At 34.1% G+C, this 16,523-nt stretch overlaps 1 protein-coding gene across 2 annotated transcripts in view; it reads left to right on the forward strand.

Moving 5' to 3' along the window:
* Positions 1-16,523, forward strand: part of DMXL1 (Dmx like 1) — a 131,063-nt gene that overhangs the window by 44,458 nt on the left and 70,082 nt on the right. For both annotated transcript variants that reach the window (XM_068535756.1, XM_068535757.1), the window contains exons 14-25: positions 1,367-1,456; positions 1,538-1,640; positions 1,781-1,900; positions 2,191-2,412; positions 4,558-6,243; positions 7,467-7,574; positions 9,881-10,050; positions 10,570-10,667; positions 11,647-11,812; positions 12,623-12,884; positions 13,992-15,085; positions 15,545-15,736. In XM_068535756.1, the coding sequence (XP_068391857.1) occupies positions 1,367-1,456; positions 1,538-1,640; positions 1,781-1,900; positions 2,191-2,412; positions 4,558-6,243; positions 7,467-7,574; positions 9,881-10,050; positions 10,570-10,667; positions 11,647-11,812; positions 12,623-12,884; positions 13,992-15,085; positions 15,545-15,736 (4,311 nt within the window). The remainder of the gene's footprint in view (positions 1-1,366; positions 1,457-1,537; positions 1,641-1,780; positions 1,901-2,190; positions 2,413-4,557; positions 6,244-7,466; positions 7,575-9,880; positions 10,051-10,569; positions 10,668-11,646; positions 11,813-12,622; positions 12,885-13,991; positions 15,086-15,544; positions 15,737-16,523) is intronic.

The following is a 16,523-nucleotide window of genomic DNA, read 5'->3' on the forward strand; positions in this document are numbered from 1 at the left end:
TTGTGGCTGGTGCAGAATAAGTGAGGTGGAGAGTAGTCAAAAATAAAGTCAGAAAGTGAGCCTGGCCAGATTGTATTGAGAGTAACTTTGACTTTTACTCTGAATGACATAAAAACTAGTGAAGAGAATGACAGTGATATGATCTGGCTTAGGCTTTAAAAGGATCACTCTGGTTTCGATATAGATTAGACATGGGAAGCAGAAGTGTTATCAGAGAGACCAGTTCAGGAAGCTATTACAGTAGTCTAGGACAGAATCAAAGGGGTTTAGAATGGTAGCAGATGGTGGTGATAAAGATGATAAGAATTGGTCAAATCTGGATGTGTTTCGAACATTGAATAGTAAGGATTGGACTGGATATGGGGTTTGTGTGAGAAAAAGAGGATGACTCCCAAGGTTTGCCTTGAGATGAGAAGTATAAATAGCAGTTTTTGGGTTTTTTTTTTGGCCACATGGCTGCCCGCCATGTGGGATCTTAGTTCCCTGACCAGGGATTGAACCTGCGCCCCCTGCATTGGAAGTGTGGAGTCTTAACCAGTGGACTGCCAGGGAAGTCCCTAAACAGCAGATTTTGAGGAGCAGGGAGATTCAAGAGCCGGGCTTTAGACATGTTAATTTTGAAATGCCTGTTTGATATCCAGGAGATCTAGTAAGCTAGTCTCTGGGAGTTTTGAGGGAGGCCTGGTCTGAAGATAGAAAATAAGTAGTTGTCAGAATATAAAGTTGTGGAGCTGAGTGAGATCACTGAGGGAGAGACTATAGCTGGAAAGTAGAAACGTTAGGAGGATTGAACCCTGGGGCATTCCGTTGCTAAAAGTGAGGTGAGTGTGGCGTATAATGGAAGCCAAAATGAAGAAAATTATTTCCAGGAGGAAGGAGTAATCAACAGAATCAAATGCTGCTGATAGATCAAGTATGATGAACATTGAATTTAACAATGTGAGCTTGACTAGAGCAGTCAGCAGATAAGTGGCTCAAGAAATCAGCATATGTAAATAGTATGTTAACTTGTTTCTTTAGCTTTCTTTATCAAAATTAATGCTTAAAAAACCTTGATTCTTAGAACATTTCCATGAGATTGAAGTCAGTCTTTCACACTTATAAATATAAAACACTTTTTTTCCCCTTTACAATTACCAAGCATTGCTTTTGGTTTTCTCTGCACCAGCTGAGCTGTAACTCTATTCATTCCTGTGTAAATTGCCTTGTAAAATCGTAAAATGTTTATAATGAAAGGGACTTGTGAATTTATTTAGTCTCACCTGAACTTATTTATTATTTGTCTGTTATGCCTGAAATATTATGTCATTTGTTATTATTTTTTTTAATTGTTTAATAAAGGAGATATCCATTTTTTCAAAAACAGAAATATGTTGGTGCAGTGTTTAACATCGTAAGTCAACAGTCAACAGCCAGGCCAGGATGCATTATTGCATTAGATCCCATTACCAAACTTGTAAGTATTATTTTTCTGGCCACTTAGCATTAGGTAAATAAAAATGTATGTCAACTTACATTAGTATTTATTTGCATTCAGCAAGGCAGAAAAACCCAGCTGCTTCATGTTTTTCAAGAAGACTTCATTTTGAATAACCTTGAGAAGAAAAGACTAGGAAGAGACAGAATATTATCTGATGCAGGTAAAGAAAAACTTTTCATGAAATGAGAAATAAAATGTAGAGTATGTTAGGCAAAGATAAATTGATATAATGTTTATATAATATATAAAGTTATCTCAGCTTTCCATGTTAGTAGTGAAATACACCATTTATACCAACAGGCAGCTCACCTAATGGATTTTCGGAAAAATTCTACCTAATTGTAATAGAGTGCACCCAAAACAACCATTCATTGTTACACATGTGGAATTTGCATTTGAAGTCCATTCCTGTCTCATTGGGTGAGTTGTTTTTTTTTTTTAAACTTTAAGTAGGCTTAGGTTAACAAATTATATATGGTTAGATAGTTCAGTGGATATTTTTAAAAGCTGTTTTTACTGAGAAAGGATAATTATAGTTTATTCTGTTAATTAAGAAGAAAACAATTCTCTGATTTTCTTGCCGTAAAGCATCATATTAATATGTTAACTTTTTTGTCTTTTATAAGGCAGTTTTGGATTATAAGATGTAGCAATTGTAATGTTTATAGGGTTTCTCTCCCAGCTTTTGGTTCTTTTTTTATGTTTTATAGATGAAAAAGTAGATACAAAAATATCTGAAGCAGTTTGGCAGCCAGAAGAACATTATTCTTCTTCTCCAGAGAAGATCTTATCCCCTTTTTCACAGAAGTATCAGGCTTGCAGAGCAAATCTCCAGAGTACCAGCAAGTTGACTCTGTCTTCAGAAATGGTTTATAGCCAAGAGTTGCATTTGCCAGAAGGAGTTGAGATAATAAGTGTTAAGCCATCAGCAGGTGTGTAAATTTTGTAAAAAGAGACTAATCAAACTTCATAATGCATGAGTATTTACTGTGTATTTAAAAATAGGTGCAACTCCCACTTTTTAAATCTACACAGAAACAGAAATGGAAAGAATATCTTTAAGTACCCTAAATTAAAATTTTAAATTTCTCATTACGTTTTCAGATGACTCCGGCATTTGTCAGCCAGTTGTGGTCTTAAATATTGATTTCCAAAACAGATTTTTATTACCCTTTTGTGAAGACAAAGCGAAAGTTTCCAGGGCATAGATCATAATGGGGTTGCACCTTATTTGCCAACTTTGATAATGCTGGTATTGGCTGCCTGGAGCTCTGTGCTGTGAAGGATTCTAAGTGTGTAGTTCCTGATATATATATTTGTCATCTTTATCCTTAGGGCAGTGGTTCTCAAAATGTGGTCCCCAGAACAAAAGCATCAGCATTGTTTGGGAAGTTGTTAGAAATAATAATTCTTGGGCCACACCCTAGACTTACTAAATCACCAGCTGTGGGGTGGGACCCAGCAGTCTTGTTTTGACAAGCCTTCCAGGTGATTCCAGTGTACACAAAAGATCAAGGTATCAAGGGTATCATGAAAACCAAGACAAAAATCCATCTTTTTATCACCTAGTTCTTTCATTTTCATAGTCACAGTGTGGGTTTTTGGTCTTCTTGTCTACCACTTTTGACTAATTACTTTGAATGCTTTTCAGTTTGCCACATTATCAGGTACTTAATCTTTTCTAATTGGTGAAGTTAGCAGGAGTATTAACAGCGTCCTGATAACTTTTACATTCTGGGTTTTTTTTGTATATTTTAATAAAAGAGGCATCAATGCAAGGAAAGTTAAAGTTTGAAATAGAATGACTTTTGTATTGACACAGTTTTAAGAGCTGTTATCCTTAGCCAGAACAGTATAATCTTCACTACTGAATTCTATTAAAAAAAAACTATATGGCAGATCTAAGAGAAACTGAAGATGTTTCTAAAAATAATCCTTGGCGCAAGTTGAGTTTGGAAGAAAAAAGAAGTCCTAGGGCAAAAGAAGAAATTTGTTTTGTTTGGCAGAAACAGTAGCATGTCATAAAAGCTTTTTTTCCTAGTCTTGAGAATTTTTTTTTTAACCGAGACTTTTGGGAAGGGTAAGCTCTTTATTCTCTGTTCAGTTCAGAGAAACTAATGGACAATGTTAATTGTGTCCTTATGCAGTACTGCCAAGTCCTTGAGGACTTAAGGAAAAACTTATGTTGAAATATGCTTTTAAAATATAATAAATGTTCCGTATAACATTTCTGTATTACGATTAGCAGTTTATGTTTAATAGTCTAGGATAGGGATTGGCAAACTATGGGTCACCTACCTTTTTGTAAGTAAGTTTGATTGGAACGTAGCCACACCTATTTGTTTACTTTTGTGTATGGCTGCTTTTGTTCTACAATGGCCGAGTTGAGTAGCTGCAACAGGGACTCTGTGGCTAGAAAAGCCTAGTTGTTACCTTTGACCCTTTAAGAAAAAGTTTGTCAACCCCTGATTTAGGAAATTAAGAGTGTGTAATTACATTAAGCCCAAGCAAACGTATGTCCCACTTAGGAATCTTCTCAGCGTCATTTATATGAAATACACTTCAATCATGGAGGACCCTTTTAGTACTTAGGTAAGCGTGAGCCATTCAAAAAATTGTATTAAAAAATATTATAGAGAAGTAGCCAGTGAATATTGACAAATTTTTTAAAATGTATTGATATCTTTAAAATAAGATTTATAACAATATATAATGCTAGCAAAGAGTTGTGAAAGGAATGCTGGGTTGAAAACCAGGACTAGAATTTAGCTTTTCTGATTCTGCCTTAGTCTAGCTATTTGATTTAAGCATAAGATACTTACACATTTAGTCAAGAGTCCTTACTTATAAATTATTACGGAGTTCTCTTTCAGCTCTAGGTTTTGGTAATAATGTCCTTTTTATGTACCTTTTTGACGTCATTAAAAGCGTCTTACTGATCTTGCTGATCCTTAAGCTAAATATTGACTGTCATGTTGTTAACACTAGTTCATGCAAAAGACTAAAACCTTTAGTACAAGAAAACAGATTTATTTAACCAAATTTGACGTTTTGTTAATGGATTATTTTTGTTTTAGGACATCTGAGTTCTTCTTCCATATATCCCATATGCAGTGCTCCTTATTTATTGGCAACTTCATGCTCAGATGAGAAAGTAAGATTCTGGAGATGTAGAGTAACAGATGGAGAATCTGCCACTTCAAAGAATGGAGAAATGGATCTTATATACATTTGGGAAGAATGGCCGTTACTTATTGAAGATGGACTGCAGAGCAATAGTAGTATAACTGTACCTGGTAGGCCTATAGAAGTCAGCTGTGCACACACAAATCGTTTAGCAGTAGCATATAAGCAGCCTACGTCTAATAGTAGATGTTCTCAGGACTTTGTGATGCATGTAAGTATTTTTGAATGTGAGTCTACAGGAGGTTCATGCTGGGTCCTTGAACAGACAGTTCATTTAGATGAGTTAAATACAGTGTTGGATTCTGGCATTAGTATTGATAGCAATTTAGTGGCCTATAATAAACAAGAGGTATATTTATCCAGTAAAGAGAGTGTCACATCAAACACAAAGCGTTTAGTTCACTTAGATTGGATGTCTAGAGAAGATGGTTCTCATATTCTGACTGTAGGAATTGGATCAAAACTTTTTATGTATGGACCCCTGGCTGGCAATGTACAAGAACAGACGAGTAAGGAAAGCCTGGCATTTCCTCTCTGGGAAAGTACTAAAGTTGTGCCTCTTTCTAAATTTGTACTGTTACGAAGTGTGGACTTGGTTTCTTCTGTAGAAGGTGCTCCACCTTTTCCTGTTTCTTTATCATGGGTCCGGGATGGCATCCTGGTGGTAGGAATGGATTGTGAAATGCATGTATATTCCCAATGGCAGCCATCTTCTAAACAAGAACCTGTTACAACAGATTCATACAGTGGGAGCGCTCCATCTATAATAAGTTTAATAAAACAGAGTAACTCATCAAGTTCTGGATTACATCCTCCAAAGAAAACCCTGACTCGATCCATGACCAGTCTTGCACAGAAAATCTGTGGAAAGAAAACTGCGCTTGATCCTTCTGTGGATATGGAAGATTCAGGTCTTTTTGAAGCAGCTCATGTTCTTTCCCCAACTTTACCTCAGTACCATCCTTTGCAGCTTTTGGAACTTATGGATCTTGGCAAAGTTCGGAGAGCAAAAGCCATCTTGTCACATCTTGTCAAGTGCATTGCTGGGGAAGTTGTGGCTCTGAATGAAGCTGAATCTAATCATGAGCGCCGCTTTAGGTCTCTCACCATCAGTGCTAGTGGAAGTACTACTCGAGACCCCCAGGCATTCAACAAGAGTGGAAATACAGATTACACAGAAATCGATTCTGTCCCTCCACTTCCTTTATATGCCTTACTTGCAGCAGATGATGATAGCTATTACTCATCCTTGGAGAAATCTAGTAATCAGAGTACCTTAAATAACTCAAACCAGTTGTCAAAAGAAAGTTATGATGAGCTTTTTCAGACGTCAGCTTTAATGACTGATAGTCATGTGTTAAAGACAGATGAAGAAAATACAAAGCCCAGGGTTATTGACCTTTCACAATACAGTCCAACTTACTTTGGTCCTGAGCATGCTCAGGTTCTTTCTGGCCACTTACTTCATTCTAGTTTACCAGGACTCAGCCGGATGGAGCAGATGTCTTTGATGGCTTTAGCAGATACAATTGCAACTACCAGCACTGATATTGGAGAAAGCAGAGACAGAAGCCAAGGTAAAATTAAATTGGGTGTAAGATTAGAGGAAAAATTGATGATAATATTTTTACTTATTTTTTTCACAGAAAATAATCTTAAATAATTTTTGTAAAAATGACAGCCATGAAGGTTTTTAAAATCATCATTGTTGCTTTCACAATAGTTTTAACTTGAATATATATTATTTATCCCATAAATCATAGTACTCTGAGAAAGTACACAAAGATTCATTATGCCAAGTCATTTTTACCTGTCTACTTAATAAAGTTAAGAATCCAACTAACTGCTTTTGAGTTTAGCAAAAGTTAACATTCTTAATAAATAATTACTTTAGAAACCCCAAAATAAAAGGTGCTTTCTTTCTTTATTTATTTTTCACATTGTAATAATTCACTATTAATTTGGGTTTTTTAATATTGAGGTTTTAAAAAAAATTAACATTAAGGTATACTCCTTCCTAGAATAGCAGCAAGCAAGCCTAATAAAATTAGGTCTTTTCCTCACCCAATGAGCATTTTTTGTTTTTAATCTCCTGAGTTATGAATAAATTTGTAGAATTCCCGTCAGATTTCAAATAAGATCTGATTAACAGTCTAGCATTGTGCACCAGATATAAGTCAGTAGGATGCACCCCTTGAAAGGAAAATGTGGGGTAAATTTAAGAAAAAAGAATAACAATAATAAAAATTAAAACTTTAAGAAAAAATAAGTTGGTCATGAATTGCAACATGAAATATTATTAGTAGATATTATTTTTTGATGTGACTGTATTACAAGTGTTTATTCATTTAAAGTAAAAATCAAGCCTCCTTACCATACAGCCATTTCTTCCAGTGTTAGCAGTTATTGGAATGGGTATGTGACTTGAATCAATATGGATAATATTACAGAGAAGGTTAAACTATTTTAAAATTGAGTCACATTTAAATTAAAATATTCATGTCAGAGGAGATTATATTATTAAAAATATGTCAGAGAGCCTGAGTCAATTCATTCTCTTCTTTATTATTTTTTCAATTATTTAACTCTACAACGTTTTTCTGTAATGTATAATTGTATAGGAACAAGAAATATTAGATAATATTTAGACTGATAACTTTTGTCAGTTTCACAATGTTTTGTCCCTGTATTTGGTGCTGTGACATACCCTGCTTGCCAGAATTATTAGCATTTACTTGTGTTTTGCTAATGAAATGTGTTTTTACAAGTAAAAATACCTTTTTTTTTTTCTTTTTTATAGGTGGAGAAACTCTTGATGAATGTGGCTTAAAATTTCTTTTGGCTGTTCGACTTCATACTTTTCTTACAACTTCTCTTCCAGCTTATCGAGCTCAACTCCTTCACCAAGGTGATTTTGGCAGTAATCTAGTAAAAGGAAGTAAGACGAGTAGAAGAGAGGCTTAAGAACATTTAAGTTTGTTTTTGCCCAGATACGATAATGCCTAATGCCGACAAGTTTGACACATTCTGAATTTCCTTAATTTATGTTAAAAATGTTTGCTTTCATCTCATCTTCTTTGCTTAAAAATACTGGAATTCTTTTGGTAGATGGAAAGAGCTAATGAAGAAATGGAAATGAGGCAATTGGATATTATGTGTAATGTTTTCAAATTCATTATACATTAAAGACCAATTAGTATTGTTTCATTCTCTTTAATTTCCTTAAATTTTCTTTTTTCTCCTTTTTAATTGACTTCTATCTAAATTCATTTTTCCCCAATATTTGAATACAATTTTTGTTATAGAAATAATACATACTCAATTTTAGTTGTTTTACAAAACAGAGTACAGAACATAGAAAATAAAAATCCACCCACCCCCAAAACTGCTGTTAACATTAATGTGTATTTCAGATAATAGTTTAATAACATTTCAGATACTTTTATATTGTTAGTCAGGACTCCCAAAGTAATAGCAATACTTTACTTAAATTTAAGATAATTTAAGCAATATAAGATATTTATTGACTCAGTGCCCCCCAAGTTTAAGAGATAGAGCTGGCTTCCAGGATTATTGGATCTAAAGGTTTAAACAGTGTTGGGACTCTACAGGTCAACCTCTGCTCATTAGTCTCCGTCTCTTGTTGCCTTTCTTTCTCTTTCTGCTTCCTCCTTCCTTTCATTTTGCATTTAGCTTTGGAAAAGAGAAGCTAAAATTCTAAGTCAGATTATGTATTTATGTATTTATTTATTTATGAAAAATTATTAAACTTGGTTGAAAGATAATAGGAATCTAAAAATAATTTAGAATAACAGTCCATTCACAGCATAGATGTTTGTTTGTTTGTTTCTTAATTAGTTTCTTTATTTCCAAAGACTTGGGTATAGTAGGCATTTCAGATTCCTTGGCACTGTATACTAGGTTAAAAATTTGAGTTCATATATTCGTATAAGTCAAAGCCACATCTTATAATTAATCGTATACTTAATTCAGTAATACTAAACAAAATGTAATGTGAAGAGGCAAAATAAAAGCTGAACGATAAACACATGTGTGGGCCAGTAGGTTGAGAGACTTGCTGATGTAAATGATGCTTTATAAATATAAAAATATCTTATTAATATAGTTATTATGGGGTAATAAAAGTTATTATGTGCTAGGTACTATCCCAAATGCTTTAACTATATTATTTCTTTTAATCCTCACAACAATGTAATGAGGTAGGTGCCATGATTATTCACATTTTGTAAATAAGAAAATTGAGGAATCAAGAGGTTAAGTAACATGCCCAAAGTTATATAGTTAGTTTGGGTGGAGCTAGAATTTAATTTATGCATTCATTATGATTCCAGAGTTTTTGCAGTCCTAAGTTCTGTTCACCAACTGTACTGTCTCCTTGATGCTTTTTTGATTCCATGGAATTAAATCCACACAACAAATGTTGACCAAAGGATGTCAGACATACTAGAGAATAGAAAGACTCAGCACAGTGGCATTTGCCCATAAGCGTTTTTCCTTATCTTTTTAGAAAAATATATTTTAATTATAGAAAATATATGCTCATTGTAGAAAATATTGATGTGATTGAGTTACTTGGAGAAGCAAGAAAAAAACCCCATATTCCCTCCAACCCCAAACAATTATAACTCTGTGAGTCTTATATAAACTTTTTTTTTTTTTTTTAAAGTTATACAATTTTTATTTATTTATTTATTTATTTATGGCTGTGCTGGGTCTTCGTTTCTGTGCGAGGGCCTTCTCTAGTTGCGGCAAGTGGGGGCCACTCTTCATCGCGGTGCGCGGGCCTTTCATTATTGCGGCCTCTCTTGTTGCGGAGCACAGGCTCCAGACGCGCAGGCTCAGTAATTGTGGCTCACGGGCCTAGTTGCTCCGCGGCATGTGGGATCTTCCCAGACCAGGGCTCGAACCCGCGTCCCCTGCATTGGCAGGCAGATTCTCAACCACTGCGCCACCAGGGAAGCCCCGAAACTTTTAGGCATTTATATTGCAAATACGGGACACACATTTCTGATAATCATTATATAATCATATTTATATTTCCAACAAACAATTATAACCCCAAACAGTTATAACTCTGTGAGTCTTATATAAACTTTTAGGCGTTTATATTGCAAATATGGAACACGCATTTCTGATCATCATTAATAATCATATTTATATTTCTTATAAACATTATTTTTGATATTTCTTCAGGCCTGTCTACTAGTCATTTTGCCTGGGCCTTTCATTCAGTAGCAGAAGAAGAACTGCTGAACATGTTGCCAGCAATGCAGAAAGATGATCCCACATGGTCTGAACTTAGAGCTATGGGTGTGGGGTGGTGGGTCCGGAATACCCGCATCTTACGCAGATGCATAGAAAAGGTGAGTGTTTTATTTTGGTGTAAAAATGAATTAATATATATTGCATGTTTATTTACATGATAGTCCATATTTCCTCTCCTGTTACTCTTTTTTTTTTTTTTTAAGCAGTAAAATGCTTTTAAATAGTCTTTATATTTCAAAATAGCATAATTTTTAAAAATTTATATTCTAATTCTTAAATTGCTAGTTGATATATTAGCATTTTTTATTGATATATAGAAAATAATATATATACACATTTAGGAAAATAAAACAGTACAGAAGAGCTTGTAATGAAAAGTGTAGTCCTGTTTCCATCTCTTTGTAATCTTGGAGGCCACCACCATGATTACTTTTGTAATTATAAAATAAATGAATAAATTAATAAATTTACATATACATGCATGCGTTCATACACATATTTTTTAGTTTATTGAACATTTAAGTAGAGAATGTATGACAGTCTTGTATATGAAGGAAAGTATTTGTTTACTTAAAAACTGTTACTGTGAAATTTTGACCAATATTTTCTAATTATAGGTAGCCAAAGCAGCCTTTTATAAAAAGAATGATCCTTTAGATGCTGCCATTTTTTACCTTGCAATGAAAAAAAAAGCTGTGATTTGGGGATTATATAGGTAGGTGAAAAAACTGCTTCAAAATGAAAAACTTTCCATAGAGTATGAAGTAAAGATTTGTTGTTCTTGTTAGTGTGATTCATGTGGATTCTTAGTTATTTTTGTATTTAAGAGATTTCATGTGAAAGAAGCCCAGGTTACAGAGCAGAAGAATCTTGATGAGGCACATTAGCTTTTTTTAGGTTTATCAGTCCAGAAAAACATTTTTTTTGCCTATTTTAATAACTTCTCATGATGCTCTTGTAGAACAAAGAACTAAACCAGAAACTTTATCTGGAGTGGGGAAGAAGATGAATTGATGGAGCTTTGAAAATACATCTACCCTCTGCCCTATCAAGGAGCTCTTGGACCAGGCTATCCTTCCAAACCACCCTCTTTCTAGGGGCCCTGACCCCATTCTTGAGCTAGGGTCATTTAGAATTTTTCTCTTTCACTTGTTCTCAGCTAGACTTGGTGAACGTGATCACCATAAATAGTTCACTGTTCGTTTGGGGTTCAGTTCTAGGTATATCCATATGTTCAGCAACCTTTGGGGGAAAATCATGGTATCAAACAGTTCTAAGAGACTAGATCTTTTAGGATTATTTTGCTTCAGGACAGATTCCTTGGATTTTTATCATCAAATTCATCTTCAGTTGGGCAGTGGGGGTAAAGGCAGTTGATTAAGTATAAATGGTAAAATAGCACAGAAGTTAATATAAATTATATATTTTGTATAGATTTAAAAATAATTTCTCACAGTGCTGTTAATGTAGTTTCTTTGTAGTTTGAATGTTTTCAATAATCTCTGAAATTTATATGGAAAAGTAAATGTTTACCATAAATGTTATTTTTGCTCAGAAAAGCAGCAGATGTATAGTAATTTATGAACTGGTACATGTTTCTTTTGAGTCTTAACTTTTAAGTGGCTAACTTTATAACAATTGGTTTTGATGTAGAAACATTATGTTCCGAAATTTTCAAACTTTTTTCTTTATAGATCCCAAAAAGATTCCAAGATGACACAGTTTTTTGGACACAATTTTGAGGATGAGAGATGGCGTAAAGCAGCTTTAAAGAATGCTTTTTCTTTGTTAGGAAAACAAAGATTTGAACATTCGGCAGCATTTTTTCTTTTAGCTGGTTGCCTCAGAGATGCAATTGAGGTAATGAATGAATTTTTTAAAAAATAGCGTTGTCATCCTTTTAAGCTCTTTATGGTTTCAATTTTGTTTTTTAATTTCAACTCAAGTATAGTGGAACTAACACAAGGCTTAATGCCTAAAGTAACTGGTAATATTTAATGGTGACTTTAAAATTTTGTCATTTACCTTGAATGATATTTATACAGAATTAAAATTAACCAGGTTGTGTTGGTTGGTAGAGATAGGTAGTTGATCTGACTCTTAAGAATATTTATGAACAAGTTAAAAAAATAAAATATTTGTCCTATCACTTTAAACATATTCGGACTTATATTTGGCTGTGTCTTAGTTGACAAACCTTAGCAAATTTTTAACTAATTATTTCTAAGTAAACCTTACAAAAAGTTATAAATATTTAAAATGTAACATTTCTGTCTCAAATTGCCCTTTTGCTCAGAGTTTCAGTCAAGTGATTCAAAACATCTTTTTGATTTGGAAACATTATAGTCTGCTGAGGTGGATGGGAAGGGTAAAAGCTCAAGAATAAAACAAAGTATGTCATTTGAATTGATGCTATTAGGAATTATTCAGTATTTTTTCATGAGGCTAATTATTTTTGCAAATATGTATTTAGTACTACCAGGTAAATTAACATAAATGTTGTCAAGTAGATTTGCTGAAGCAAGCAGCATATGTTTTGTTTATTATCCTTGTTCACTGATTTCAGATATTAATAAAACTTTGTGTTCATCTAGTTATTAGTGAGTCAATTGAGTTTACCTTAAAATGAAAGATACCCTTATTTATAAACAATATTTCTTGTTTTTGAAGGTATGTCTTGAGAAACTGAATGACATTCAGTTGGCTCTTGTAATAGCAAGACTCTATGAATCTGAATTTGATACATCTGCAACATACAAATCTATTTTACGTAAGAAAGTTTTGGGAATTGATTCTCCTGTCAATGAACTCAATTTGTTGAATATAAATATGCATTATGATCCTTTTCTTCGGAGTATGGCATATTGGATTTTAGAAGATTATAGTAGTGCTCTGGAAACATTAATAAAGCAACCTATCAGAGAGGATGATGGTAAGCTATACTTCTAAGATGTTAATGATTAAGAGTTTTATTAGTGTTTGTCAGGTTCAGAGCACACTGTTGGGTGCTAAGGATAATGCAGAGCAGATTGAAGGCATACATGGTCTAAGACTTTATGGTTTAGTTGGGGAGACAGAGTTATGTATACAGTTTTTTATTTTTTATTTTTTTCCCCCCCAGGAAGCTAAATCCTTTGAAAACCAAGGACTTCGGATGTTCTTATTGAACATAGATGTTATCAACATTTGAATATAAATGTTTTGAAGAAAATAGTGATAAACAGGGAAAGAGAAGTGGTTGGATTTCAACTATAATTTTAAGGTTGACTAGATAGGACTGAATTGGATATGGAATATGAAGGGAATGAGAGTCAAGTTTAACTCCTGGGTTTTTAGTTTGAACAATAGATAAGTGATAGGGGGAAGGCTAGGAGCAGATTTGCAGAGTGTTGCTTTAGATAGAAAAGACTTCTCAGATAAGGTGACCTTTGAGATGAGACCTAATTGAAATGTGTGAGTAATCAGTCAGTGCAGATATCTGGTTTTTAGGCCAAGGGCACAGTAAATAAAAAGGCCTTGAGGCAAGAATATGTACATGTAAATGGAAATGTAGTGTAGGCCTTTGGATATGGTATTCTAGATTTACAGGGTGAAGTTGGGACTAGAAATAGAGATGTGCACGTTATCACATATAGATGGTATTTAAAGCCATGGGACTGTAGGAGTTCACTCAGAGTGTAGATAGAAAGGAGGTCAAGTACTGAACTCTAGGACACTCAGCATTTAAAAGTAGAGAAGATGAGGAAGATCTAGCAAAGCAGGCTGACTGAGAAGGAGTGGCCAGGAAAGTAGGAGAAAAAGAACTAAGAGTGTGTAACTGGATGTTTTAAAATGTCTTAGATTGTTACCTGAAGAGATGTGAAATCAGCATAATCTTTGTTTTCCTACTATGTTAGAATGCTTTCATTACAAATGTGTTCTTGTCTATTCATTGCTATGTATTAGTTTGGTCTCTTAAATTTTTCTCACAAGACCAGGTAGATAAAGGTGCCATGGTAGAGAAAATGGCTCTTGGCTCATAAAATGAATTTACTTTCAGATCAAGTCATGATGTCAGCATGCAATCCTGCCGTTTTTAATTTCTACAATTATCTAAGAACACATCCTCTTTTGCTGAGACGTCATTTTGGATCATCTGATGCGTTTTCCACACACATGAGTTTAACAGGAAAAAGTGGACTGGCAGGAACAATTAATTTAAGTGAAAGAAGATTATTTTTTACTACTGCCAGTGCTCATTTAAAAGCTGGCTGCCCTATGTTGGCTTTGGAAGTATTATCAAAGATGCCAAAAGTCATCAAAAAAACGAAACCTTTTTGTAGAACATCTAGTTTTCTGGATACTAGTAAAGTCTGTTCTCCTTCTTCTCCATTCAAATTGGATGCAAGGGAAGATAAGTCTTCTGCTATTGATTGGTCACAGTCACTGATGAATGGTTTTGGATCTTCTTCAGAGGGTTCCTCAGAGAAGCAGTCAAACTCCACTCTTTCTTTTGACTGGAGCCAACCAAGTATTGTATTTCAGGATGACTCTTTAGAATTAAAATGGGACAGTGATAACGATGTAGAAAATGAGGATCTCCCTGTTTCAATGAAAGAACTAAAACCTTTACAGAGAAAAGTAGGGAAAAAAATAGATGAAACGAGTTCTAAGTACACAGACTCTCTCAGCACACTAGATGAAAATGACATTTTAAATCCATCAGAAGATATCATTGCAGTTCAGTTAAAATTTAGAGCATGTTTAAAGATTCTCACGGTAGAACTTCGTACTTTATCTACGGGATATGAAATAGATGGTGGAAAATTGCGATACCAGCTGTACCACTGGCTTGAAAAAGAGGTGATAGCCCTTCAGAGAACTTGTGACTATTGTTCAGATCCTGAAGAATTACGGTCTGCGTTTGGTGAAAATGGAGATGCGTTTGGATTAAATGAAGATGCTGAAGATTTGCTTCATCAAACAAAAGTGAAACAACTGAGAGAAAATTTTCAGGAAAAAAGACAGTGGCTTTTGAAATACCAGTCACTCTTGAGGATGTTTCTTAGTTACTGCATACTGCATGGATCCCATGGTGGGGGTCTTGCATCTGTGAGAATGGAATTGATTTTGCTTTTACAAGAATCTCAGCAGGTATGTAACTTACATGATAACCAGTCAAAATACTACTTGTATGAAAAACAGTTTTTGAGATTGCTTTTTGAGTTTTAAAATGTTAAAATTGTTGATTTTCTTAATTATGGTTGTTTTAAGGAATTCTGCTTTTTGTGTGGTGCTTCATATTGTGGATTTCTAGAGTTGTGAATGCATTGTGGTTTAAGGACAGTTTGATATCAGACCCTGTGATCTGCTTAATTCATATTAAACATTCTTATACGAATTCCTTGTGAGATGATGATACGAGCATATTGTCCCATCATTTTTCATTATAATTGGTGGAAGGTTGATCTCCTCAGGTCCCTTCTAACTCTGTAAAAGTTTATTATGCTTTTAATTTTTAATTGTTCTGAAGTTTCTCAAAGAGACCCTGAATTACTTAATGGATTATAACTATAAATAGCTGATTAACCTTTTTTCCCTTTGTTTTTTAAGGAAACAGCAGAACCAATATTTCCTAGCCCTCTTTCAGAACAAACCTCAGTACCTCTCCTCTTTGCTTGTACAGCCAGTGCCAAAACAGTAGTTGCCAATCCGTTATTGCACCTTAGTAATCTAACACATGATATTCTGCATGCCATAATAAACTTTGATTCACCACCCCATCCTGATATCCAAAACAATAAAGTAAGTATGCTTGGTTTCAGACATTTAATTTACCTATATACTGTGATAAAACTAAAAGATAAGTGTTAAGGCTTTTTATAAACAATTTTAAACATCATCCTATGCATAGTGATCGTTACACTGCCAAGTTTATATTGGTTTTGATCAAAGAAAACTTTTGGTTATAGGCCAAGTTCATCTTACTTGTATTACTTATACCCAATAGGGTACTTCAATTTTTAAGTTTTACTTCGTCTTATTTAACTGCATCATTTTGGTAAGCGTAATAGTGTGTATGCACATTTATGAGTAAATCTTTAGAAGTACACTTAGCCAAAAAGCTGGGGTTTTTTTAGAGACAGAAACTTAATATTATGTAAAAGTACTAGTATCTCTTTTTTTTCCCTCATAGTCTGCATTTGATTCTCTCCCACCTCACAGGCTGTGATATCATGCCATCCATTTTCTTTTTGTCTAGTGGTAGCCTCTCCTACAGTTTTACCTTCCTGGATAACCTTAACCCTTATAAGTTAATTTTGCCACTTTATTTCCTATACTGCTCAGTAGAATAAATGCCCACATTGCATATTATACAATTAGGATTTTAATTTTCTTTAGATTGTGCTGATTTTAACCAAACTTTATTCCATATTTAACTTTAATAATAAGCAAATAATAAGCATAACCCTGGTGTATCAGCTTTTGCTGCTTAAGAGCCACCCTGAAACATTAATAGCTTAAAATAGCCATTATTTATTTTGCTCATGATTCTGTGGGCCAACTGGACTGGTAGCTGGATACCTTCATT

Source organism: Eschrichtius robustus, chromosome 2 (genome assembly GCF_028021215.1).
Source record: "Eschrichtius robustus isolate mEscRob2 chromosome 2, mEscRob2.pri, whole genome shotgun sequence".
Classification (NCBI taxonomy): domain Eukaryota; kingdom Metazoa; phylum Chordata; class Mammalia; order Artiodactyla; family Eschrichtiidae; genus Eschrichtius; species Eschrichtius robustus.